Below are 25,724 nucleotides of genomic sequence, written 5' to 3'. Positions count from 1 at the left end.
GGGTATCATTCAAGGATAGTTAGTATTTTCTAAGAAGGAAGCCTTTTCTATATTTCAGAAAAGGAGAATTGTAATGAATTAACTAGTAGATCAGTGATGCTTTCCTTCTTTGCTTAAACTTTTGCTTAGTGGAAAAAGGAATCCATGTTTCAACCACCACAAAATATATTCTGTGTTATTGCATCAAAGGATGTAAATCTTCCTATTTGAGCACAAACTCTAAATTAAGATGTATGCTAGCTTTAAACTAATATCCCTATATCCAATTCAGCTCATTGAGTTCTGGGCAATGACTATCTTGGTTACGCTAATCTTTTAAGTACCGCCGTCTCTAACATTTCCATATCTGTAGGTAGTATTTATTGAAGAGTGCCTAGTGATCCAGAAGGTCCAAACTCTGGCCCTGGCTCTTTGATTGCAAAGTTATGCAATCCTGGATCCTTAACTGGGTGGAAATCATCAGTTCCTTTTCAATAGAGGTGATCAGCATAATTTAAAGAACTGTGAGAATTAAGTTAGATGAGAAAGTACTTTGAAAATTATAAGATGGCAATGTATCTATGCCAGATTTTCACATTTACTCTAATGTATCTCCTTTATCTCTTCCATCAGCAGGTAGATTCTTTACCACTCACTGGACCTCGGAAGTCGCTAATTTAGCTAAGAACAGAACAAATATAGAAAAATAGACATTAAGTAATCCAGAATCCTGTCATTATTGTATCCGTAGTTCATGTTCTATACCCAAAGAATAGCTTGGCAAATAGTTGCATTATGCCTATTAATTCTAAATGTATGAAAAATTTTAAAAACACTCAGTTTTATCAAAAAATTTGGAACAAATTGAGAAAAAATTGGAACATAAGATTTTAGTGGTGTGGTTAGATCATAATCTGAGATAGAGTATATAAAATGAAAATATTTTCAAATCCGAAGTTATGCAAATGTTGAATTTGTAGCAGCTATGTGTTACATAGTTTGTTAACAAAGAATTATATAAGTATCATGTATATATATATATATATATATATATATATATATATATATATATATATATATAAATTATCTATGATACACATACCATATGTATATATATGGGCTTATGTGGCGGCTCAGCTAATAAAGAATCCACCTGTAATGCAAGAGATCTGGGCTCAATCCCTGGGTTGGAAAGATCCCCTGGAGAAGGAATGGCTACCCATTCCAGTATTCTGACCTGGAGAATTCCATGAACTGTACAGTTCATGGGGTTGCAAAGAGTTGGACATGACTGAGTGATTTTCACTTTCACTATATATATATATATGACATACATACGAACTTTATACTTACATAAAATGGGCATATGTAAACGATTTTGCTTATTTCATTCATCAAGATGCTATAAATGCTACAAAAGATAATTTAAAGAATCACAATATTATAAATCAGGAATTCACAAATAAACCGATAAATGATGCAAAACTGCCTTTTCCACTGCAGAGCAAATCAGTTTCTGTATGCTGGGGAAAAAAAATGTACCTGTCTATAGACAAATATCATGTGCATTTCTCTGGGTTAGTCACAGTTTACAGAGCTATAGACTAGTGCAACAACAAGAGAATGCATCATTAAGAGAAGTGGGAAGGTGACCCTTTTTAAACATCTGTTACAATTATTCATTATGCATGGAAACATTCCTGAATACTATCATTATATTGCATGGATGAATTCAATAATTGTCCAAGTATGAAGATTTCTCTAATTGGATTCCATAACTTGGCTTATAATTTAAAAAAAAATTAAAAAATGAATGTACTAATTACTATTAATATGCTGCCAACTTTAGAACAGTGAATCAATGAGATGCTAAAGATATTTAACTGTAGAAGAAAACTCATGTAACATAAAATTTGGTGAGACAGGCACACTAATATCTCACTAATGATGATGAAACTTAAACTTAGTGATTACCTGGCTGGCCTAAAGAATTGCAACTGCTGAGTGGTAGAGTTAGGATTCAGCTACTTATATAACTAAATTCTGAATATTTTCTCTTTCTGCTTTACAAACAACTCTTAGAAGTCCCTTTGTTCCTCAGAAGCAAAGTCACATCTCAATGTATGAGAGATTAAGTACTTTGACTCCTCTACCTAGTCAAGGTTTCGACTGAAACAGAAATACTTTAATTTGTTGTGCAAGTGAAATAACACTGCAAAGTGGAACAGATGTGAGTTACTCAGAGTTTGCTATATGCAATATGGTTAACCATGATCATTCACATTGGTGAAAGATGAGAGAGTAAATGAAAGAGGTTCAGAGGTTAGAGCTCACCCATTGGTTTGATGTTGTGTCATTTAATGTGGAAAATGATAGCTTTAAGGAATAGAAGTGGTAACTTATCAGTTCAACTGGAAATATGTACATTTTCTGTGCTTACTGTTCATATGCCTAGGGGTTACCAGGATGCCCAAGTGGATTTAGAATTAACGTTCTAATTACTTTAGCCATTTTCATATTTATTTCTTTGTGACTCTTCAGGTTATTATCAACATCCCCATCAGTACCCTGTCAAAATTCCGACCTCCAGAAACACTGCAGAGAATGGAGGTGGACAACAGTGCTATGAAGACACACTTCTTTCTCTTGGGATTCAGTGACCACCCAGAACTGCAGAGTGTTCTTTGTGCTGTTTTTCTGTCCATCTACTCTGTTACTGTCATGGGGAACCTTGGGGTGATTTTATTAATCACAGGCAGCCCCTAATTGCACACTCCTATGTACTTTTTACTCCACATCTTTTCTTTCGTAGATGTCTGCTGCTCTTCAGTCATTGCCCCCAAATTACTTGTGGACCTAGTTTCTGATAAGAAGACCTTTTCTTACAATGGCTGCGCTGCACAGTTATATTTCTTCTGCTGGTTGGTGGACACAGAAGTTTTTCTCTTGGCTGTTATGGCTTATGACTGGTATATAGCCATCTGCAACCCCCTGCTTTACACTGCTATTATGTCCAAGAGGATTTGCTGCCAGCTTGCAATTGAAGTATTTCTGGGAGGCACCATGAGTACAATCGTCCACACCACAAATATATTTCAGCTGTCTTTCTGCTCCAATGAAATTAACCATTTCTTTTGTGATACTCACCTCTCTTCTCTCTGTCCTGCACTGACACTTACATCCAAGACGTTGTACTGGTGGTCTTCGATAGTTTAGTGGAAGCTCTCTGCCCTCTGACAGTTCTTCTCATTTATGTCCTCATCATAGTAGTCATTCTTAAAACAGGTCCTGCGGAGGGAAGAAGAAAAGAATTCTCCACTTGTGCATCCCATCTGACCATGGTCTCTGTCTACCATTGTACCCTGATCTTCACTTATTTGTGCACTGGCACTGGCTATTCAATTGCTATTGAGAAAGTGACCTCAGTGTTCTATACATTGATTGTACCTATGTTAAATCTCTTAATTTACAACCTTAGGAACAAAGATGTAAAAAATGCCTTCAGGAAAATGATTAGCAGAAAATTTCTTTCTTTTATTTTTTTTCCATTTATTTTTATTAGTTGGAGGCTAATTGCTTTACAATATTGTAGTGGTTTTTGAACTATAAAACTCCTAGAGGAGAACATAGGCAAAACACTCTCTGACATAAATCACAGCAGGATCCTCTATGACCCATCTCCAAGAATATTGGAAATAAAAGCAAAGATAAACAAATGGGACCTAATTAAACTTAAAAGCTTTTGCACAACAAAGGAAACTATAAGCAAGGTGAAAAGACATACTTCAGAATGGGAGAAAATAATAGCAAAGGAAGCAACAGACAAAGGATTGATCTCAAAAATATACAAGCAACTCCTGCAGCTCAATTCCAGAAAACTAAATGACCCAATCAAAAAATGGGCCAAAGAATTTCTTTCTTAAGAAAGGATGAAACTGATGCTGACAAGTTTTCTACCCTGTTTCTTAACCTTTCTTCTTTAATCTTTAAAGATTCTACGAGTTGAAGCTCTAGTACTTTGATATAAGTTCCTATAACTCACCAGTACAACCTTCTGAATGTTTCCCATTATTTTCAATTGTGCCTAAATTGAGTATAAGGAGCAGGCCTTAATGATCTTAATCTTCTCTCCAAACTAAGGAAGAGTAGCAATAGGGTCTCTTTGCTGTTTTGCACAAAAGATCTTTCTTTTTTTTCTTTTTACATCTCTTTTCTTTGTTCCTGGGAGGCCCTACTGAGGTATCACGAGAAGAGCAACTGCTCTATCCAAGTCAGTTAAACTTACTTCCCTAAAGGCTCCATTAAAACAAAAACAAAAAACAAAAAACAGTAAGCTTAACAGACTTACTCAGTCAGGAGAGACTTTTACTGTGTCAGATTAGTTTTGTTTGCACCCTTTTTATGTACTTGCATCACCCTGTACTTATTCCATCATAACACATAGAAGTAAGTAGTAAATAAATAAATAAGAATATATGAGAAACCTCCCTCCAGGTCTAAATATTCCATAAAAGCATGGCACTTACTATCCTGCTCACCATTTTTTCTACTATGCCACTAAGAGTGTTTGACCTGAAAATTCAATTCAAAAATACTTCTTGAACAACAAATGAATGAGTGTAGCCAGGACAATCAATATAAAATTGAACCTTTGTAATATGATCAAACAAATTGCTCTTTTCTTTGATTTTTACCCTACCATGTTCACTTTAGGTGAAATCTATTTGAATATGTTTTCTTTTGCCCTATACAGAAATGAGAGTCAGAGACAGGAATTATTTGTTGTAAAACTCTTCATTCTGCCTTAATTCCTCTTCATTCTGCCTTAATTCCTCTTCATTCTGCCTTAATTATGTCAGCAAACATCACCTGATCCTCCAAAGGTTACCAAAGAGGACTCCATCTCCCCACTGGGTTCATAGCATTACACTAGTTAAAAATGAAAATAAATAAATAAACTGAAAGGCCCCATAATATAGTTTAAATCATAAATCATACATGTTAAATCACATTAACACAAATATAGTTCCCTTTGCAGGGGAGGAACAAAGTATTAGTTATATTAGCATGCTATATATAGTGATTATGTTTTCTATGAAAGTATGAAATAAATTGGAATAATATTCTAAACAAAATTTTAACAGTGGTTATCACAATTGTGTAGTGCTAAATTATTTTATGCTAGTTAATCCCTGAAATATTTACCAAAAGCTTAATTAATTGTGTATTCTATTCTGCCTGTATTCAATTAGCAATTAATCCAGTTGTGAAAACATAACACAATTTAAAGCTCTCAGAAGCATTCATTTTATCATAGGTTGTGGCCATGAAAGGAACATGAAGCCGCTTTTTTTAATTCTAGGAGCAGAGAGCAATTGCTCGTGCAGATTCGTATTCAGGTCACAGGTCCTGCTCACGGATGTCCAATATCCCTGTGGTCCTGATGATTTTATAATCAAGACATCATTTGAAGGAAACAACATATTTAAAAACTTGGAATTTTCAGCAGATTATTTGAATTAGAATTCTCATATAAATTGGAATGTTAGACAAAAATATTTTATTGTTTCTTCAATATATTCTCTCATGATTTCAAATTATTTTTAGTTCATAGAATATACCACATATCAGAAACTCTCAATCACTGTCTAAACTCTTCACAACCCAATGAAATTTATTAAGAACATGTGAAAATACTTATATCTGCAAAAATTAGGCTTCTCAGGTGGTGCTGAGGCAGAAATTTCTAGATGGTGTAAGACTTTGAGACCTCAATTTCTTTCTTTTTTTTTTTTTTTTTTTTTAGTTACAATTTTTTTTTTTCTTCTCAAGTAAGCATCTCAGTCCTTTTTCCAATTTCCAGGCATTCAGAGGAATGCCTCCCTGGTCTGGTAAGTCATAAAACATTCAGATCCAGGACAATACAATCATGAACTGATATCTAGTCTATCAAGGAGAAAAGCTCCAGGTAAACAATTAGCTCCTAAACATATATGTCTAGCCCCTAAATAATGGCCTGGGGTCTTAAGAAAGTGTCAAGGAACAGTGTCACAATGTCTGGGAAAACAGAAACTTGGGGATCCGGGACAGCCTTAATAATGACAAACTGGATGTTGTGAAGCTTAACTGGTCAAAAATGATACATATTAAAGTTATAAGTCAACCAAAAATATATAGATCAATACTAGTAAATATATAAAACTGTTGTAATCCCCACCTTTTTGGGGTTCTTCACCACCACCACCCCCCCCCCCCCCCCCGTCGGTGTCTATGCTAAGGGCTTTGAATCTCTATCTTTTAAAATAAACTTTGCCTGTGTGAGTGTTTGCTAGTTTGTGGAGTCCCTTCCTCGGCTCCACGAACAGAACCTGGTTTCCTGTTTCGGTGCCAGTGGCAAAGAATCAGCCTGCCAGTGCAGGAGACGAAAGAGGTGTGAGTTCAATCCCTGGGTTGGGAAGGTTCCCTGGAATGTGGAATGGCACCCCACCCTAGTAGTCTTGCCTGGAAAATTCCATGGACAGAAGAGCCTATGGAGTTGCAACCAGTTGGGCATGTCTGATCATTATAAAAACGAAGTCCATTCATATCATGTAAAATTAGCTTCACTGACTATTTTTCAAATATATATGTAATTTAAAAATAAAAAATCCCACCTGGGCTGGTGATCTGTTTCACCATAGATAATATACATGCTGTTCTTTCAAAACATCCCACCCTCACCTTCTCCCACAGAGTTCAAAAGTCTGTTCTGTACTTCTGTGTCTCTTTTTCTGTTTTGCATATAGGGTTATCGTTACCATCTTTCTAAATTCCATATATATGTGTTAGTATGCTGTAATGTTCTTTATCTTTCTAGTTTACTTCACTCTGTATAGTGAAGTAATTAGCCCCCAACTAATAAAAAAAATAAATTAATTAAAAAAATAAAGAATATATGCAATTAGAAAAATAAAATAAAAAATAAAAATCCCTTTTGTATCTTTATTTTTTCAAAGTTTTGATTTAATAGTGTTTATAGATGATCAGGAAACCTGGGTTGTTTTTGTTTGTTCATTTTTGATTTATGTTTATTTAAAGAAAATGATGAAGATGGAAGAGAGTTTAAGGTAATAACAAGATTTTAAGTGAGTAGACCTGAGTTCAAATCTGTATACTACCTTTCACTTGTTAGCTCTGTGACCTTAGCCAACTAACTCCTCATCAGGGACTAAATTCTGGTACTGAAAGAAAAGATGATGTAGTTTATCACATAAGGTCACAAGATGGAGTCTGCAGGATTCATCTTTCACGTTAGAGTCAGCTCACTGGGCTCGGACAATCCACTGGAGAAGTGAATGTCAACCCTCACCAGTATTCTTGCCTGGAGAATCCCATGGACAGAGGACCCTGGCAGCTACAGTCCATGGGGGTCGCAAAGAGCCAGACACGACTTAAGTGACATAGCATGCACACATGCCAGTCTTAGAGATTCTAGTTGCATATCTCAGCCACAGCTCATGTCTGGAGTTCTCTGCCCAGAACCCTAAGGACCAGCTTCTCTTGACCCTGCCTTCCTTTCTGCTAGAGCTGAGCAGAGATTTCTTCACAGTGAGCCATACTGGCCACACCATTTTTAATCTTGGCCAAATGTCTGAAAAATACCTTAATGGGCTAATTTTCAGATGTCACAAGTCCTACCTCACTGCTGATTTCTGCAGACAAAACTCTTCTTGTAAAGTTAGTTTCTCCACTGTCGTGAGTGGAATTGGATTTATAACCCAGTACACATTTTTATTGTCAGAAGATGTTCCTCTCTAATTCATCCTCTCTCACACTGCTCAACTGTCTTAGGGTTTATCACTGACTTTAGACTCTCCATCCACACTCTCTTTACTGGCCATGCCTCAGCAGTCACTCAGACTATCATCTCACCATCCATCTGCTTTAGTTCTCATCTCTGGCCCTCAGAAGATGTCCTTCCTTAGAAATGTTAACTGCTTACCAGTCAAGGGATTTCAGACTCTATATTTTGAGAAAATATTTCACAAGCCAGACTTTGATGAATTTGATATTTGCAGCCTGCATTATTATTTTTTTTTTAACTCACCATATTTGACAATATCTTTAAATAGGCATGTGGGTAGTATGGTGCCCTTCTGAAGAATGAGCCAAAAAGTGCAAGAGAAAGAAAGAGTTGCTGCCTATTTTGCACATATAATCTGAATTTTAAATGGTCAGTATTAAAACTAATTTTTTTGTTGTTGTTGTTACTGTGTCTCATGGCTTTTGGGATCTTAATTCCCAACCAGGGATTGAACCTGAACCTTCTGCAGTGAAAATGCAGAGTCTTAACCACTGGACAGCTGGGAAAGTCTTACTAGTAAAATTAATTTTATTTCATAAAATTTTGCTCATTATATACACTAGAGAAGATAATGTGATAAAGAGGCAAGAGTTCAAATATTAATAATAAAAATAATGAATAAATTCAATAGCAGACCATCTTACCTGCCTCCTTAGAAATCTGTATACAGGTCAAGAAGCAACAGTTAGAAGCAGACATGGAAAAACAGACTGGTTCCAAATAAGAAAAGGAGTACATCAAGGCTGTATATTGACACCTTGCTTATTTAACTTATATGCAGAGTACATCATGAGAAATGTTGAGCTGGATGAAGCACAAGCCAGAATTAAGATTGCCAGGAGAGATATTAATAACCTCAGATACCCAGATGATACCATCCTTAGGGCAGAAAATTAAGAACTACAGAGCCTCTTGATGAAAGTGAAAGAGGAGAGTGAAAAAGTTGGCGTAAAACTCAACATTCAGAAAACTAAGATCATGACATCTGGTCTCATCACTTCATGGAAAATAGATGGGAAAACAGTGGAAATAATGGCTGACTTTATTTTTGGAGGCTCCAAAATCACTGTAGATGATGACTGCAGCCATGAAACTAAAAGATGCTTGCTACTTGGAAGAAAAGCTATGACCAACCTAGATGGCATATTAAAGAGCAGAGACATTACTTTGCCAACAAAGATCCATCTAGTCAAAGGTATGATTTTTAAAGTAGTCAGGTATGGGTGTGAAAGTTGGACTGTAAAGAAAGCTGAACGCTGAAGAGTTGATGCTTTTGAGCTGTGGTGTTGCAGAACACTCTTGAGAGTCCCTTGGACTTCAAGAAGACCCAACCAGTCAATACTAAAGGAAATCACTCCTTAATATTCTTTGAAAGGACTGATGCTGAAGCTGAAACTCCAATACTTTGGACACCTGATGTGAAGAAATGACTCATTTGAGAAGACCCTGAGGCTGAGAAAGATTGATGGCAGGAGGAGACAGAGGATGAGATGGTTGGATGGCCTCACCGACTCAATGGACATGGATTTGGGTGGACTCCAGGAGTTGGTGATGGACAGGGAGGACTGGCGTGTCGCAGTTCATGGGGTCGCAAAGAGTCGGACAGGACTGAGCGACTGAACTGAAGTGAAATTCAATACAGGGGTATAACTACAGAGACAAATGACATTATTATAAAATTTAGTGATGTTTAGAATATAAGTTACCATCATAATTGAAGGGGATGGCAGGGGGAAAAAAGTCATGTAGGATTTAATATTTGAGGGAGGCTTTTTCTTTCTTTTCTTTTCTTTCTTTCTTTTTTTTTCTTTTTTTGAGAAAGTCTTTTTACCATGAGTATGATTTTGACAGTTAAGCTTCAATCTGTATATGGTTGTTGTTATTTAGTCACTAAGTCTTCTATGACTCTTTGACCTCATAGGCTGTAGCCAAGCTCCTCTGTCCATGAGATTTCACAGGTAAGAATACAGGAATAGGTGACCATTTCCTCCTTGAAGGGCTCTTTCTGACCCAGAGAGCAAACCTGTGTCTCTTGCACTTGGCAAGTGGGTTCTCTATCATTGAGCCTCAGAGAAGTCTCTATCATCTACACATACTGCCATGGAAATCAAATTAATTAACAAAGAAGCTCAGTGAATTTCATTTATAAATTTTCACAAAAGGGTGCTGCAATATATGATCAAAAGCTTATCCAATAATGAGTATAATTGTAATAACAAAATGAGAGACAAAGTGTAAGAATATGAAATATAGAATATTATATGAAGGGTAAACCTACTCCTGAGGAAAAAATATAAAAGTTCAAATTTATTTCATTTAGCCTATTTCCTATTGGTAGATATTTAGATTATTTTCAATAGCTTGCCCCTCATGCTGGGAAAGATTGTAGGTGGGAGAAGAAGGGGATGTCAGAGGATGAGATGGTTGGATGGCATCATTGACTCAATGGACACGAGTCTGAGTAAGCTCCAGGAGTTGGTGATGGACAGGGAAGCCTGGCGTGCTGCAGCTCATGGAGTTCCAAATAGTAGTACACAGCTGAACAAATGACTATACACAACTGAACTGGACTGATTATAAGCTCTGATGCAATGAATATTTTGAAAGTGGTAAACATTTTCAGGTTCAATTGAAGATGCAGAATTACTGGTTTAAATGATACTTGCATATTTAATTTTCAAATTCTATATGAATATTATATTTCATTCAAATATTAGCAAATTATCTTCCATAAAGTATACTAATTTAAATTTCTACCAACAATGAATGAGTATGGAAAAAAAAAAAAGTCAACCTTGAAATGACAAAGAATTAGACATATGTAACAGGACCTGACTCTAACATTAGCCTCTGGTCCAATTTTGCAGTTGAGGCTTTATTGCCTGTAGAATCAGGGAACACCCATAATAAACTGACTTGTCCATTAGTTAAAATTAAAGGTCAATAAAAATAAAGGTCAACAAACAAGGTAGAAAAGTTGTCAGCCTCAGTTTCATCCTTTCTTAAGAAAGAAATTTCCTGCTAATCATTTTTCTAAAAGCATTTTTCACATCTTTGTTCCTTAGACTGTAAATCAGGGGATTCAGCATAGGTATAATCAATGTATAGAACACAGAGGTCACTTTATCAATATCCAGCGAATGGCCAGCACTGGGACGCAAATAAATGAAGATCAGGGTACCATGGTAAATAGAGATTATGGTCAGATGAGAAGCACAAGTGGAGAATCCTTTTTTTCTTCCATCAGCAGACCCTGTTTTAAGAATGGCTGCTATGATGGGGATATAAGAGAGGAGAACTGTTAGAAGGCAGAGAGCTTCCACTAAACTAGCGAAGACCACCAGTACAACGTCATGGATGTAGGTGTCAGTGCAGGACAGAGAGAAGAGAGGGGAGATGTCACAAAAGAAATGGTTAATTTCACTGGAGCAGAAAGACAGGTGAAAAGTGTTAGTGGTGTGAATCACTGAGCTCATGGTACCCCCTAAAAATGCTCCAATTGCAAGCTGGCAGCAAATCCTCTTGGACATAATAACGGTGTAAAGCAGGGGGTTACAGATGGCTATGTACCGGTCATAAGCCATGACGGTCAAGAGAAAAGATTCTGTGTCCACCAACCAGCAGAAGAAATACAACTGTGCAACACAGCCATTGTAAGAAATGGTCTTCTTATCAGAAACTAGGTCCACAAGTAACTTGGGGGCAATGACTGAAGAGTAACAGGTGTCTATGAAAGACAAGATGCGGAGAAAAAAGTACATAGGGGTGTGCAAAGGGGGACTGGCTGTGATTAATAAAATCATCCCAAGGTTGCCAATCAGAGTAACAGAGTAGATAGACAAAAACACAGCAAAAAGAACACTCTGCAGTTCTGGGTGGTCACTGAATCCCAAGAGAAAGAAGTGTGTCTTCACAGTGCTGTTCTCCATCTCCATTCTTGACAGGGTTCCTGAAGGTTGGAATTTCAGGAGGGTACAGATGGGGATGTAGATAATAACCTGAAGAGTAGCCACAAATAAAAATAATTAAAGTAGTTAGAATAGTAATTCTAAATACACTTGGGCACCCTCATAACACTTAGACATAAGTAAAGTAAGTTTAGTATAAGCATAGTTTTTCAACTGAAATACCTTTTTTAAAATTAGTTAATTACTTTAGTTTTTAATGTTTGGCAGAGACATGTAGCTTGCAGGACCTTAGTTCCCTATGAGCAATGAAACCCATCTACTCTATACTGAAAGCACAGAGTCCTAAACACTGGATGGCCAGAGAATTCCCTGAGATAATTTAATTGAATTGATCATTTACACTTTTATTTCATATTATATATATATATTTCATTAAATGAGACCCCATCAAACCAGTGGGTGAACTCTGAATTCTTTGATGTCATCAACTCTCTCATCTGTCACCAAGGTCAAGTGATTGAGGTTAGTTTCATTGCTACATAGCAAACTGAGTAACTAGTCTCTCTTTCTCTTTGTGGTGTTTTTATTTACACTGCAAATAGGTAACATTTCTGTTTCAGCTGAAGCCTTATACATGTAGAGGAGTAGAAGTTCTTTATTTCTCACCTGAGCTGAGAATTTGCCTCTGAGGACTAAAGAAACTAGTTAAAGTTTCTTGAAATCCACTGATGAAATAGAAGGAGGTAAGATTCAGAATTAGTTCTGTAAATAACTAAATCCTAACTCTGCCACTTAGCAGTTATAAAGTCTTCTGAAGGCCAAGTAATCACAGTATTTCAGCTTCATCACCTATAAATGAAAAGGACAGTGCCTTCCTCTTCAAATCATGTTAAATTTCCTTTTAGGCTCAATATCTTCACCATCTTGTTCATTCACAGTTCTAAAGTGGGCAATATAGTAATTCAGAGGAATTCCATATATCTACTTTATGTTATCTGAAATCCAGGCTATGAAATACAACTAGAGAAATCCAAAGGCTTGCATATTTATTAAGTTCATCTAGGCAATACAATAATATTTAGGAATATTGGCTGGCCCCTTTGATTAAAATGATGAATGATGTTACGTTACAAAATGCTCACCTACCCACTTCTCTATATTATCTCTGCATTTCCTTTCCATTGCTTTAGTCCACAGCTCTGTAAATTGTAGATAACCCATAGCAATTCAAGTGACACTTGTCTATAGAGAGGCACATTTTGCCTAGGATAGAGATAATTGATTTCTCTCTCTGCTGATGGCAAAAATCCAGCTTTACACCTATTTGTCAGTTTATTTGTGAATTCCTTATTTATAATATTGTGGCTCTTAGAGTTATGTTGTGTGCATTTTATAAATGTTACATATTGAATAAAGTAAGCAAAATCTTTGATGCCTATGCATGCTATATGCACTGTTATTGTTGTTTAGTCACTAAGTAGTGTCTGATTCTTGAGGACTCCATGGACTGTAGCATGCCAGGCTTCCCTGTACCTCACTGTCTCCTGCCTACAAAAGTTAAAGATAAGTTAAATATGTGTGCATATATGTTATATACACAAATACATTTTTTCTTTAACAATTCACATTATTCGTGGTTCCTACAAACTCAGTATTTAAATAACTTCAGATTTGAATACAGTTTCATTTTCATCTCATATGTTCTGTCTCAGAACATAATCTAAGCACATTACCAAAATCTTAACTTCCCACCCTATCCTTAATTTTTTCCAAGTTCTTAACAAAACTAAATGTCATATTAAAACCATGTATACATTTAGAGTTAATAAGCACAATACAACTATCTGTGAAGCTATTTTTTGGGGTACAGAAAATGAACTACAGACAAAATAATAATTGTAGATTCTGCATTGCTCAGCACCTATTTTTCTGCATCTGTTCTGTTTCTAGGTGGATTAGGTAAATTCTGGGTAAATGTGTGTATCTGACATTAATACATCTAAATCTTATAATTTTCAAAGTAAAGCTTCTCATCTAATTTAAGTCTCACAGTTCTTTAAACAGGGCTGATCATCTCTCAGTTTTATTGAGAAGGAACTGATGATTTCAATCCAGTGAACAGTCCAGGACTGCATAACTTTGCAATCAAAGGACAGGTCCTGAGTTTGGACATTCTGTACACTGGACATTCTTCAATAAACACTACCTTTCCAGAAACTGAAATGTTAGAAATGGTGGAGCTTGGAAGATTACTGTAAATAATATAGTTATTTCCCCAAAACTCAATGTGCTCACCTGCCAGGGAAGTCCTTAGTCACTTTTTCTTTTTTCCTTTTATTTTAATTTCTTTAAATTTTTGTTCTGTATTGAGGTATATCTGATTGACAAACAATGTAGTGATAGTTTTAGGTGAACAGAGAAGGACTCAAACATACACATGCAAGTATCCATTCCCCCTCAAACTCTCCTCTCATCCAGGCAGCCATATAACATTACACAGAGTTCCCAGTGCTATACAGTAGGTCCTTGCTGATAATCCATTTTAAATACAGCAGTGTGTACATGTTCATCCCCAAGTCCCATTCTCCTTCCCGCTACTCTTTTCCACTGGTAACCATAAGTTCATTCTCTAAGTCTGTGCATCTCTTTCTGTTTTTTATAAGTTCATTTGTATTAATTCTTTTTCAATTCTGCATAAAAAGGATGCCATATGATATTTCTCCTTCTCTGTCTGAATTACTTCACTCAGCATGACACTGTCTAGGTCCATGCTTCTGCAAATGGCATTATTTCATTATTTTTAATGGTTGAGTAATATCATTATCTTTTATTTATTTTTTAGAGATGGTGATTAATTTGATTTATTAATGAAAGAGGATAACTCATATACAATTCTTTAGTTTTAACTGAATGATACATGCTCCAACTGATGTCAAATTGACAAATACCCCAGAGGAAGTACCATCTAGAAGGAGGTACAGAACTTAATTCAGGTGAGAGGACATGGGGAGATACTACAGCAAAGTAACTCTTGAAACCATGAAACATACGAATATTTTGATGGAAATAATATATAGCTGTGGTTTTCAAACTTTAGAACACATGAGAATTACTGGTAGAGATCTTCAGTAATTCAATTCCAGCATCCTTTCCCATTTCTATAATATTTCTTTTTTGCTGTTTTTTAGTCACTGAGTCATGTCTCTGCAAGCTCATGGACTGTGGCAGCCAGGTTTCCCTGTCCCTCACTATCTCCCTGAGCTTGCTCTGATTCATGTCCGTTGAGTCGGTGATACTATCTAACCGTCTAATCCAATGCCGCCCTCTTCTCCTTTTGCCTTCAGTCTTTTCCAGTGTCTTAGTCTTTTCCAATGAGTCAGCTCTTCTCATCAGGTGGCCAGAGTACTGGAATTTCAGCTTCAGCATCAGTCCTTCAATGAATATTCAGGATTGATTTCCTTTAGGATTGACTGGTTTGGTCTCTTTGCTGTCCAAGGGACCCTCAAGAGTTTTCTTTAGCACCACAATTTGAAAGCATCAATTCTTTAGCACTCAGCATGCTTTATGGTCCAACTCTCACATCTTTACATGAGTACTGGAAAAACTATAACTTTGACTATGGATTTTTGTCAGCAAAGTAATCATTTTGCTTTTTAATATGCTGTCTAGGTTTGTCATAGCTTTCCTTGCAAGGAGCAAGCATCTTTTAATTTTAATAATTTTTCTAGACATCAGGATATCTAGGTAAAAGCCTGAAAATCTTTTTTTTTTTTTTTTCACAAGTAATCTAGATGATTTTGATGCAGGTGGCCCAGGACACCCTTTGAGATCTTTCAGAGACTATAAGAAGAGCCCAGTATGAAGCCAGAGAAATGCTTAGAACTCTAAGCAGTAGGAAGGACTGTGGATCAAATCCCCAAAATTGTTAGGAAATATAAAAATAAGATTATAGCATAACCAGAGCTTGGGACTCTGGTCCAAGAGCAAGGGGCTGGCATGGATCAGATCATTATATTTTAAACATTATTTTTTCTTCTCCCTTAAAGTCAGCCCTCTTATCTGCCTGAGTCTTTTCACTGTGTATTGATAGTTGTTGATATCTATGTATTACCATAAGATAGGACAAACACTATAATATAAAAATCAGTTCAGGTTTAATTGATTTAATTTAATTCATCCATTCTTAAAAAATAAATAATATATAATTGCACAATATTTAATTCTGATTCCTAATCATAGTCCAGTAATGGTGAGCTTTGTTTTAAGGATTGCTGTTGTTGTTTAGTTACAAAGTTTTGTCCTACTCTTTGGTGACCTCCGGGGATTGTAGCTCACCAGGCTTCTCTGTCTTTGCAGTTTCCCAGGCAAGAATACTGCATTGGGTTGCCATTTTCTTCTCCAGGGGATCTTCCTGACCCGGAGATCAAACCCAGGTCTTCTGCATTGTCAGGCAGATTCTTTAACACTATCATGTGTCAAATAGTAGGTTTTTGTTTCTGCTATTGTTTCTGTTAGATATATTTTCAGAATTTAAAACCTGTATTACCCTAATTATGTTTATCCTCAAAACATTAGTTTCTTTTTTTTTTTTAATTTTTTATTTTTCAGTGGGTTTTGTCATACACTGATATGAATAAGTAAGCTTCCCTAGTGGCTCAGAGAAGAAAAGTCTGCCTGCAATACAGGAGACCTAGGTTCGACCTCTAGGTTGGGAAGATCCCCTGGAGAAGGAAATAGCAGTATTCTTGCCTGGCCAAACCCATGGACCAAGGAGTCTGGCAGATTATAGTCCATGGGGCCTCAAAGAGTCAGACATAACTGAGCTGTTAGCAAAAAAATGAAAAGTAAGATAAGCACTTAAACTCTCATCAAGTTCTAATAGGCTAGGATTAATGTAAGATCACTTACCAGATTATTATCTATTTCATTCACCTTCTTTCTACACTGTTGTCAGTATCAGTTCATTTTTCACTAGAAAAATCAATTTTAGCACTTAAATATTTAGAAAGAAAATTGATCTATTGTCTAATTTTTACAGCACATTTGGGCAGGTCTTCCGTATTCATAGAAGAAATCTGTGCCTTCCTTGGGAAGGCTGAAGTTCCTTAGGGTGATGCAAGATCTTTTATATGTTTCTTTGAAGCTTTTGAGATTAACTTTGTAATCTCAAATCTCAGGATCACACACTCTGATATCCAAATCCCAATGAGAAAACTTACCTGAGCAATTAGATTTCTACTGAGGAGTCGAGTAAACACAAAGGAAATGATGTAGTGTGTTTTTCTAGATCTTAAGAATATCTCACACAAAAATATATTATGACTTTCAAAATGGTAGATTATTATACATAAAACTGGAGGAAGATACTTATTATTTGATTTAACCTGTTCAAAGCAATTTATCAGTTAATAAAAGTTCTATGTGACAGAACAGTGGGACGAACTGAAATGAAGCCAAATGTACCTATACAGGCATTGAGAATTAGAAGGTTTTTAAGTAAACATTGTCAACTAGAAAATAACATAGTCACAACCTGAAGGTAGAGTTTTTGAGATTAGCTTTCTAATCTCAGATATCAGGATCACACACTCTGATATACAAATCCCAATGGGAACACTTACCTGAGCAATTAGAGTTTTACCGAGGAGTCAGGTATACACAAAGGAAATGATGTAATGTGTTTTTCTATTTCTTAAGAACATCTCAAGCAAAAATATATTATGACTTTCAAAATGGTAGATTAATATACATAAAATTGATGGGAATGTTAAGGACTTGATGGGAACGTTAAGGACTCTAAGACCAGGAGGCAGCATCTCAGTAGTCATGAGAAAACCGCTTCAAGGTGGCAGGAGGGGGAGTCAGGTTTTATATAAGTTTGCAACAAAGGGGACAGGGAATCTGAACATCAGAGATTATTGTGAGGTAGAGAAAATCAGATATCAACTTAAGGAGTTTATCGTTCTTCTGCATACAGAAAGATGCAAGCCTCTGGGCTCACTGAATTCATTCTTCCATATACACTTCAGCTCAGTTCAGTTCAGTAGCTCAGTCCTGTCCAGATCCCATGGACTGCAGCACGCCAGGCTTCCCTGCCCATCACCAACTCCCAGAGCTTGCTATCTGGGGCCAAATTCTCTCTCCTGATTGTTCATATCCTTAATTCCCCATTCACCTTAAGAAGTGGCCGATGTGGCAGATGGCTGCTGCTTGCATTCCCGGAGCTCCTTAGTGAACACCTATGGAGGTGGCAGCATCAGCTGGCTCTCAGTTTTGGGAGCCCTCAGTCACATTTGGAGGCCAGAAATCACAGATGGCTGTGACATTTCTTGTTTATCAATATGACAGCAGGCATTTCATTTCACCGCATGCAGGTAGAAAGTCAACGATGAATGACATTGACTCCAATGTGTGTTATCTGTGCATCACATTCAAGTGAAATTTTGGCTGTCCAAGGCCAGGATTGACCGAGAATTTTTACTCAATAAAAACACTTATTCTATGTAGGCATGCTAGCTGGTACTCTGGGTACAAAACAGAGAAAGAAAGGATTAGTTGAATCCATATGAAGAATTTGGCAAGCAGAAAATAGTGAATGAGAGACAATACAGGAAAAAAATAAATAAGAAATTGCATGGAGATTGAAAAGTTCATGGATTGATATTGAAGGATTTAAATGTGATTTAGAGCAATGATGCCTGTGTGTGTGTCTGTGGTTTTTTTTTTGGGGGGGGGGGCTGGCTCCTTGATGGTTAAACGGTAAAGAATCTGCTTGCCAATACAGGAGCCACAGGAAACAGGGGTTCAACCCTTGGGTTGGGAAGATCCGCTGGAGGAGGAAATGGCAACCCACTCCAGTATCCTTGCTTGGAGAATCCAATGGACAGAGGAGCCTGGTGGGCTGCAGTCCATAGGATCACAAAGAATCAGACACAACTGAGTGGGTACACACATACAGTAAAATGAAGCACAATAAAATTATAAGGGAATGAGAAATTCACATGAATTCCTACAATTTTCAGGTAAGAGAGTGGCCAGATTATTTATGTAAAGCCACTTAAAGAAATACAGAATAACCTTTTTGTGTTTGCTTTTCAGACGAGTTGGAGGAGCAGTCAGTGTGCCCCCATTGCTCCAGATGGGATAGAGGGGAGCCTTGTACAGTGGATGGTGCCCTGTCTTTAAAACCAAACCTCAGCTCATCCATGGCAGTGGGAACTACACTACAGAGAGGGTTCTGTCCACGCAGATCAGTGATGACATAGGCTTGGCAAGTGCGGCTTCCAGTGGGGAAGAAGGAAACGACAGCCTGAGGGTGATGAGAACCGAATGCTTTGTCTTAAACAGCAGACAATGGTGTTAGCAATGCAAGTGTGTGCTTAATTAATTGCTTTCTCCTGCACTGGCAGGTAGAGAGTCTTTACCTCCTTAGTCACACCAGTATACGTATATATATATATATATATATATATATATATATATATATATATATATATATATATATATACATACATATATATATAAGCCTGTATATATATATAGGCTTAGCAGGAAACACTGGTTTAATCCCTGGGTCAGAAAGATCTCCGGAAGAAGGAAATGGCAGCCCATTCCAGTATCCTTGCCTGGGAAATCCCATGGACAGAGACACATGGCTATAGTCCATAAGGTCACGAAAGAGTCGCACATGATTTAGTGATTAAATAACAGCAAACAAATACAAAAAAAATGCTATAAATCACTTTGCTGTACACCTGAAACTAATAAAGCATTATAGATATCTATATTTCAATAAAAAATAAAAAGATCTCCAAGAACCTAAAACTGTTTTTTAATTTATCTTTATTAGTTGGAGGCTAATTACAAAAAAAATAAGTTTTATTTTTACAGCTGGATTAATTGCTAATTGGATACCAGGAAAACAGAACATTACAGTTTTACTCAGAATATTATTCCAATTTAGTTATTTCATGGTGATATAGAGAGACTGTATAAATCATGACACATAGATATTAATATACATATGACTTTGTTCTCCCCTGCCTGAATCTCCCCCACACCACAAGGGACATACATTTTAACAACTCTTCCTTTACAATTTAAATTACATCAACAGAACATTCAATTTATTTCTTTTATTATTTTTTTATTTTTATATATTTATATATATAAATGTATATTCATTTATATAGTCATATATAGTTATTATTTATTATTTTTATTTTATTTAACTAGTGTAATGCTATGAACCCACTGGGGAGATAAAGTTATCCACTGAAAAAAGGCACAAGCTAAAAGTTGAGTGTTAAATTGTATTTGGCAGACATTCTGAGGGCTTCAAGCCTGGGACACAGCATCTCAGATAGTGCTAAGAAACTGTTCTGCAGAGGCAAGTTCTGAAGAGGCAAGAGGGAGCCAGGAGAGATAGAAGACTTTGCAGCAAAAGATAAGATAATCAGAACACCAAAATATTATTGTTAATAAAAGAAAAACAAATAAACTAAAGAATTTAGCACTTTTTCTGTTTATGGGAAGGTGCAACAGTTTGGGCTCACTGACATTATTCATTTGACATGCACCTTACATATCTTGAGAGTCCCTTGGACTGCAAGGAGATCCAACCAGTCCATTCTAAAGGAAATCATCCCTGAATATTCACTGGAAGGACTGATGTTGAAGCTGAAACTCCCATACTTTGGCCACCTGATGCAAAGTACTCACTCATTGGAAAAGACCCTGATGCTGGGAAAGATTGAAGGTGGGAGGAGAAGGGGACAACAGAGGATGAGACAGTTAGATGGCATCACCGACTCAATGAACATGAGTTTCAGTAAGCTACAGGAGTTGCTGATGGACAGGGAGGCCTGGCATGCTGCAGTTGATCAAAAAGAGTTGGACACGACTGAGCGACTGAACTGAACTGAACTGAACTGATCTTAGCTATCTGGGGCCAGCCTATCTTGAGAAAGCCTATTCTGTGCTTTCTCATCCTGAGTGGCCTCAGGGCTCACTGACCAGGCAGCTGTGTCATGGCAGCTTCATGATTGCAACCTCCTTTGTTTACTGATGTGGCAGGCAATAGTTTTCATTAACAAAGTCCTCTACAGTGACTTCTAGAAAATCAGGGTATGTTTGATGATAATAACTGAAAGAGAATGAAGAGAAACTGAGCAGATTTCTACATCAAATAATTCCTATCCCAAATTCTCATTTTTGCTTAAGGCAAAAGAAAACAAATGCAGATGGATCTCACCTAAAGTGAACACACTAGAATGAAATTAAGGAAATGATGATTTTTTTTTTAATAAATTTACAAAGGTTCAATTTTCTATTAGTTTTTCAGGCTAATTCATTAATCTATTCAATAAATATTTGTGAATTGCATCCCAAGGCTAACCAATGTAAATGAGTAGACAATAGTGAATTAGACAGGAAGGACCAAATTTTTAGGGAATATTTGGTCAAGGAATAGAGATTTCTCATTCCATCTTACTTACAAATTATTTGCTTCTAAGTGTTATGATGGAGCTTTGTTAGGGTGATACAAATACATGAAAGGGATAAAAATAAACCTAAGTTGACCCACTAACACTCCTATCCAGCTCAGCAAGATTATTAAGCCTATTTTTTAAAGTAAATAAATAAAGCAATCTATAGATTCAATGCAATCCCTATCAAGCTACCAACGGTATTTTTCACAGAACTAGAACAAATAATTTCACAATTTGTATGGAAATACAGAAAACCATGAATAGCCAAAGTAATCTTGAGAAAGAAGAATGGAACTGGAGGAATCACCCTCCCTGACTTCAGACTCTACTACAAAGCCACAGTCATCAAGACAGTATGGTACTGGCACAAAGACAGAAATATAGATCAATGGAACAGAATAGAAAGCCCAGAGATAAATCCACGAACCTCTGGACACCTTATCTTTGACAAAGGAGGCAAGGATATACAATGGAAAAAAGACAACCACTTTAACAAGTGGTGCTGGGAAAACTGGTCAACCACTTGTAAAAGAATGAAACTAGAACACTTTCTAACACCATACACAAAAATAAACTCAAAATGGATTAAAGATCTAAATCTAAGACCAGAAACTATAAAACTCCTAGAGGAGAACATAGGCAAAACACTCTCTGACATAAATCTCAGCAGGATCCTCTATGACCCACCTCCCAGAATATTGGAAATAAAAGCAAAAATAAACAAATGGGACCTAATGAAACTTAAAAGTTTTTGCACTACAAAGGAAACTATAAGTAAGGTGAAAAGACAGCCTTCAGATTGGGAGAAAATAATAGCAAATGAAGAAACAGACAAAGGATTAATCTCAAAAATATACAAGCAACTCCTGAAGCTCAATTCCAGAAAAATAAATGACCCAATCAAAAAATGGGCCAAAGAACTAAACAGACATTTCTCCAAAGAAGACATACAGATGGCTCACAAACACACGAAAAGATGCTCAACATCACTCATTATTAGAGAAATGCAAATCAAAACCACAATGAGATACCATTACACGCCAGTCAGGATGGCTGCTATCCAAAAGTCTACAAGCAATAAATGCTGGAGAGGGTGTGGAGAAAAGGGAACCCTCTTACACTGTTGGTGGGAATGCAAACTAGTACAGCCACTATGGAGAACAGTGTGGAGATTTCTTAAAAAACTGGAAATAGAACTGCCATATGACCCAGCAATACCACTTCTGGGCATACACACCGAGGAAACCACATTTGAAAGAGACACGTGCACCCCAATGTTCATCGCAGCACTGTTTATAATAGCCAGGACATGGAAGCAGCCTAGATGCCCATCCGCAGATGAATGGATAAGGAAGCTGTGGTACATATACACCATGGAATATTACTCAGCCATTAAAAAGAATTCATTTGAATCAGTTCTAATGAGATGGATGAAACTGGAGCCCATTATACAGAGTGAAGTAAGCCAGAAAGATAAAGAACATTACAGCATACTAACACATATATACAGAATTTAGAAAGATGGTAACGATAACCCTATATGCAAAACAGAAAAAGAAACACAGAAGTACAGAACAGACTTTTGAACTCCATGGGAGAAGGTGAGGGTGGGATGTTTCAAAAGAACAGCATGTATATTATCTATGGTGAATCAGATCACTAGCCCAGGTGGGATGCATGAGACGAGTGCTCGGGCCTGGTGCACTGGGAGGACCCAGAGGAGTCGGGTGGAGAGGGAGGTGGGAGGGGGATCGGGATGGGGAATACGTGTAACTCAATGGCTGGTTCGTGTCAGTATATGACAAAACCCACTGAAATGTTGTGAAGTAATTGGCCTCCAACTAATAAAATAAAATTTAAAAAAAATAAAGTAAATAAATAACTAGGAGCCTTTAGGAAGGTAAGTCAAATTAACATGGGTGACGGGTTGCTCTGTGCATGACATCTCACTGAGACTTCTCCAAGAAAAGAAAAAAGAGGTGTAAAAAAATCCTCTCTGCAAAACAGAAAAGTGATCCTATTACTACTCTTCCTTAGTTTGGAGAGTTTAGTGTAATGACTGCTCCCTAAACTGATTTAGGTGACAGTGTAAGTAGTGGAAAATATTCAGAAGCTGTACTAGAAAGACTATAAGAATCTATGTCAAAGTTCCTGTGCTTCTTCTCTTAGAATCTTTAAATACTTTCAGATGAAAGTACTGTATCACCCAGAACATAATTTAGTGCTAGTTGCTTTTTTTAGGGCACCTTTTACATCCTTATTCCTTAAGTTGTAGATCAGTGGGTTTAACATGGGGATGACAATTGTGTAAAAGACAGAGGTCGTTTTGTCTATGTCCATGGAGTAACTGGAGCTGGGTCTGAAATACATGAACAGGAGTATGCCATGAAATATAGCCACAGCAGTTAAGTGGGAGGCACATGTAGAGATGGCTTTGTGTCTCGCCTCTGTTGAGTTCATCCTAAGGATGGTTGCTATGATGTAACTGTAGGAGAGGAGGAAAGTGATAATGCTGGTCCCCACAATACAGGCAATAAAAGTGAATATCACAATTTCATTGATGGATGTATCTGAGGAGAAGAGGACTAGTAAGGGTGGGATGTCACAGAAAATGTGATTGATGATATTAGAATTGCAGAATAATGACTGAAATGTACAACAGGTGTGGACTGCCAAATCGACCAAGCCTATGATGTAGGCAATACCACAAGCTGGGTACAGATTCCCCTGGACATGGCAATTGTATAAAGAAGTGGATTGCAAGTGGTTATATAACAGTCATAAGCCATGACAGCCAACATGAGATATTCCACATCTGCAAAGGCTCCAAAAAAGTACATCTGGATGGCACATACATCATATGGAATCCTTTTTTGCTCAGATAAGAAATCAGCCAGAATCTTGGGAGAGATAGTAGAAGAATAGCAGATGTTACAGAAGGACAGATTGCTCAGGAAATAATATATGGGTGTGTGCAGTCTGGGGTCCACCTTGGTCAGCAGGATCATCCCGACATTGGCAACTGCAGTCACACCATAAACCAGCAGGAAGGGCAGGAAAAGCCCCTGCTGCACATCTTGTCTACTGGAAAGTCCTAAGAATATGAAGTCAGTAAACACAGTGCAGTTCTCAGCAGTCATCCCTCACACATGAAAATCCCTGGTTATGAAAAAGGAAATGGAAGTGGAGGGTTAATATCATCTCACGGTCTTAATTGCTAAATTGCTATTTGTTTATATATTTTAGTAATTAGAAGAAGAGATAAATAATGCTAAGATGCCTTGAAGTTAAATTGACCCTTTGGGAAATATTTCCAATTTGATATAACTGATAAAATGATAATAATAATGATACATCTGTAGTGTTTGCAGCACAAATTCATCTAAGCTAAATCAGGCTATTTCCACATCAATTTGTATAGCATTTATGACCATTTTTGCTACTTCAATCTAATATTAAGAACTTTATGTCCTCAGATTGAAGGCAAGATTCTCACAATTAGTTGGTCCAGGTAACCCAAGTCTTCTGACAAAATCTCTGCTTTGCTTTGTTTCAATGGTGTTTGGATGTTGTCATATCCTGTAACAGAGAAATAAAGTTAATGAGTGATGTAGCTAATGAATATATTGCTTTGCAATTTCCTCATCTGCCATGAGTGTGGAGCAGGAAGACCTGTGGCTAGTTTCTCAACATAACAAGAACTAATTTCCCCATTAAACTCTCAGGTCTGTTCAACTTTAGTATATGAGAGATAGATAGTTTGTGAAGACCCACTGGAGCAGAAAGGTGCTAACTTTTGGATAAGAGGCTGGAAGGGTGCCTATGTATTAAATGTTAGAGTGAAGAGGCAGTCATATTCCAGGACTGATATTCTCACCTCTGAGAGCTGCTGTTACATAGTGGGGGGGGGGGGTGATGAAGAACGTCTGGGACCCACTTGTAGGGACGCTGATAGCACAGATGACAGAAAAGCAAGAAAGGCAGTATGGTTTGCTGTGTGGATCTTTCTGCCCTCGTCTATTCTACTTAACATGATATATTCAACACAAGATCAGTTACATAAGACACATGATACAAATACTCATATGTTCACAGTCCCAGAGTCCCAGAGATGCATGAACTGTGTCCCCATCCCAGTCTCTAAAAATTTTGATAGTTTCATTCTTTTAATTGATCCATGTTTCTCTTGAATATCTCTGAGGCCAGTCATCCTTGATTTAGGAGTCATTGTCTTAGGGGGGAGGGCAATTGAATTTTATATCCTCTTGCAATACTTTACCCAAACCAACTGTGTGATACACCATGTCATACCCATCCTCTTACATTCCGTGAGACTGTAAGAAAAGTGGAGTTGAATGTAGCACTTTCCAGGTGGCTCAGTGATATAGAATCTGCCTGCCAGTGCAGGAGATGAAGAAGACATGAGTTTGATCCCTGGGTCAGGCAGATCCCCTGGAGTAGGAAATGGCAACTCACTCCAGTTCTTGCCTGGGAAACCCGATG

General features: G+C 37.1%; 1 protein-coding gene and 2 pseudogenes across 1 annotated transcript; 1 reads left to right on the top strand and 2 right to left on the bottom strand.

Annotated features, from left to right (window-relative positions):
* Nucleotides 1-2,571: 2,571 nt before the first annotated feature.
* LOC136150210 (olfactory receptor 5I1-like) lies at nucleotides 2,572-3,985 on the top strand (annotated as a pseudogene).
* A 6,839-nt stretch (nucleotides 3,986-10,824) lies between these two features.
* On the bottom strand, nucleotides 10,825-11,757 carry LOC136149106 (olfactory receptor 5I1-like). Its single transcript, XM_065909048.1, has one exon. It carries the CDS (start codon nucleotides 11,755-11,757, stop codon nucleotides 10,825-10,827), a length of 933 nt encoding a protein of 310 aa, XP_065765120.1.
* Nucleotides 11,758-23,423: 11,666 nt separating this feature from the next.
* Nucleotides 23,424-24,361, bottom strand: LOC136150209 (olfactory receptor 5W2-like; annotated as a pseudogene).
* Nucleotides 24,362-25,724: the final 1,363 nt, after the last annotated feature.

The sequence above is a fragment of the Muntiacus reevesi genome, chromosome 18 (assembly GCF_963930625.1).
Source record: "Muntiacus reevesi chromosome 18, mMunRee1.1, whole genome shotgun sequence".
Classification (NCBI taxonomy): domain Eukaryota; kingdom Metazoa; phylum Chordata; class Mammalia; order Artiodactyla; family Cervidae; genus Muntiacus; species Muntiacus reevesi.
The sequence above is the reverse complement of the archived record's forward strand: the minus strand, read 5'-3'. Positions and strand labels throughout refer to the sequence as shown.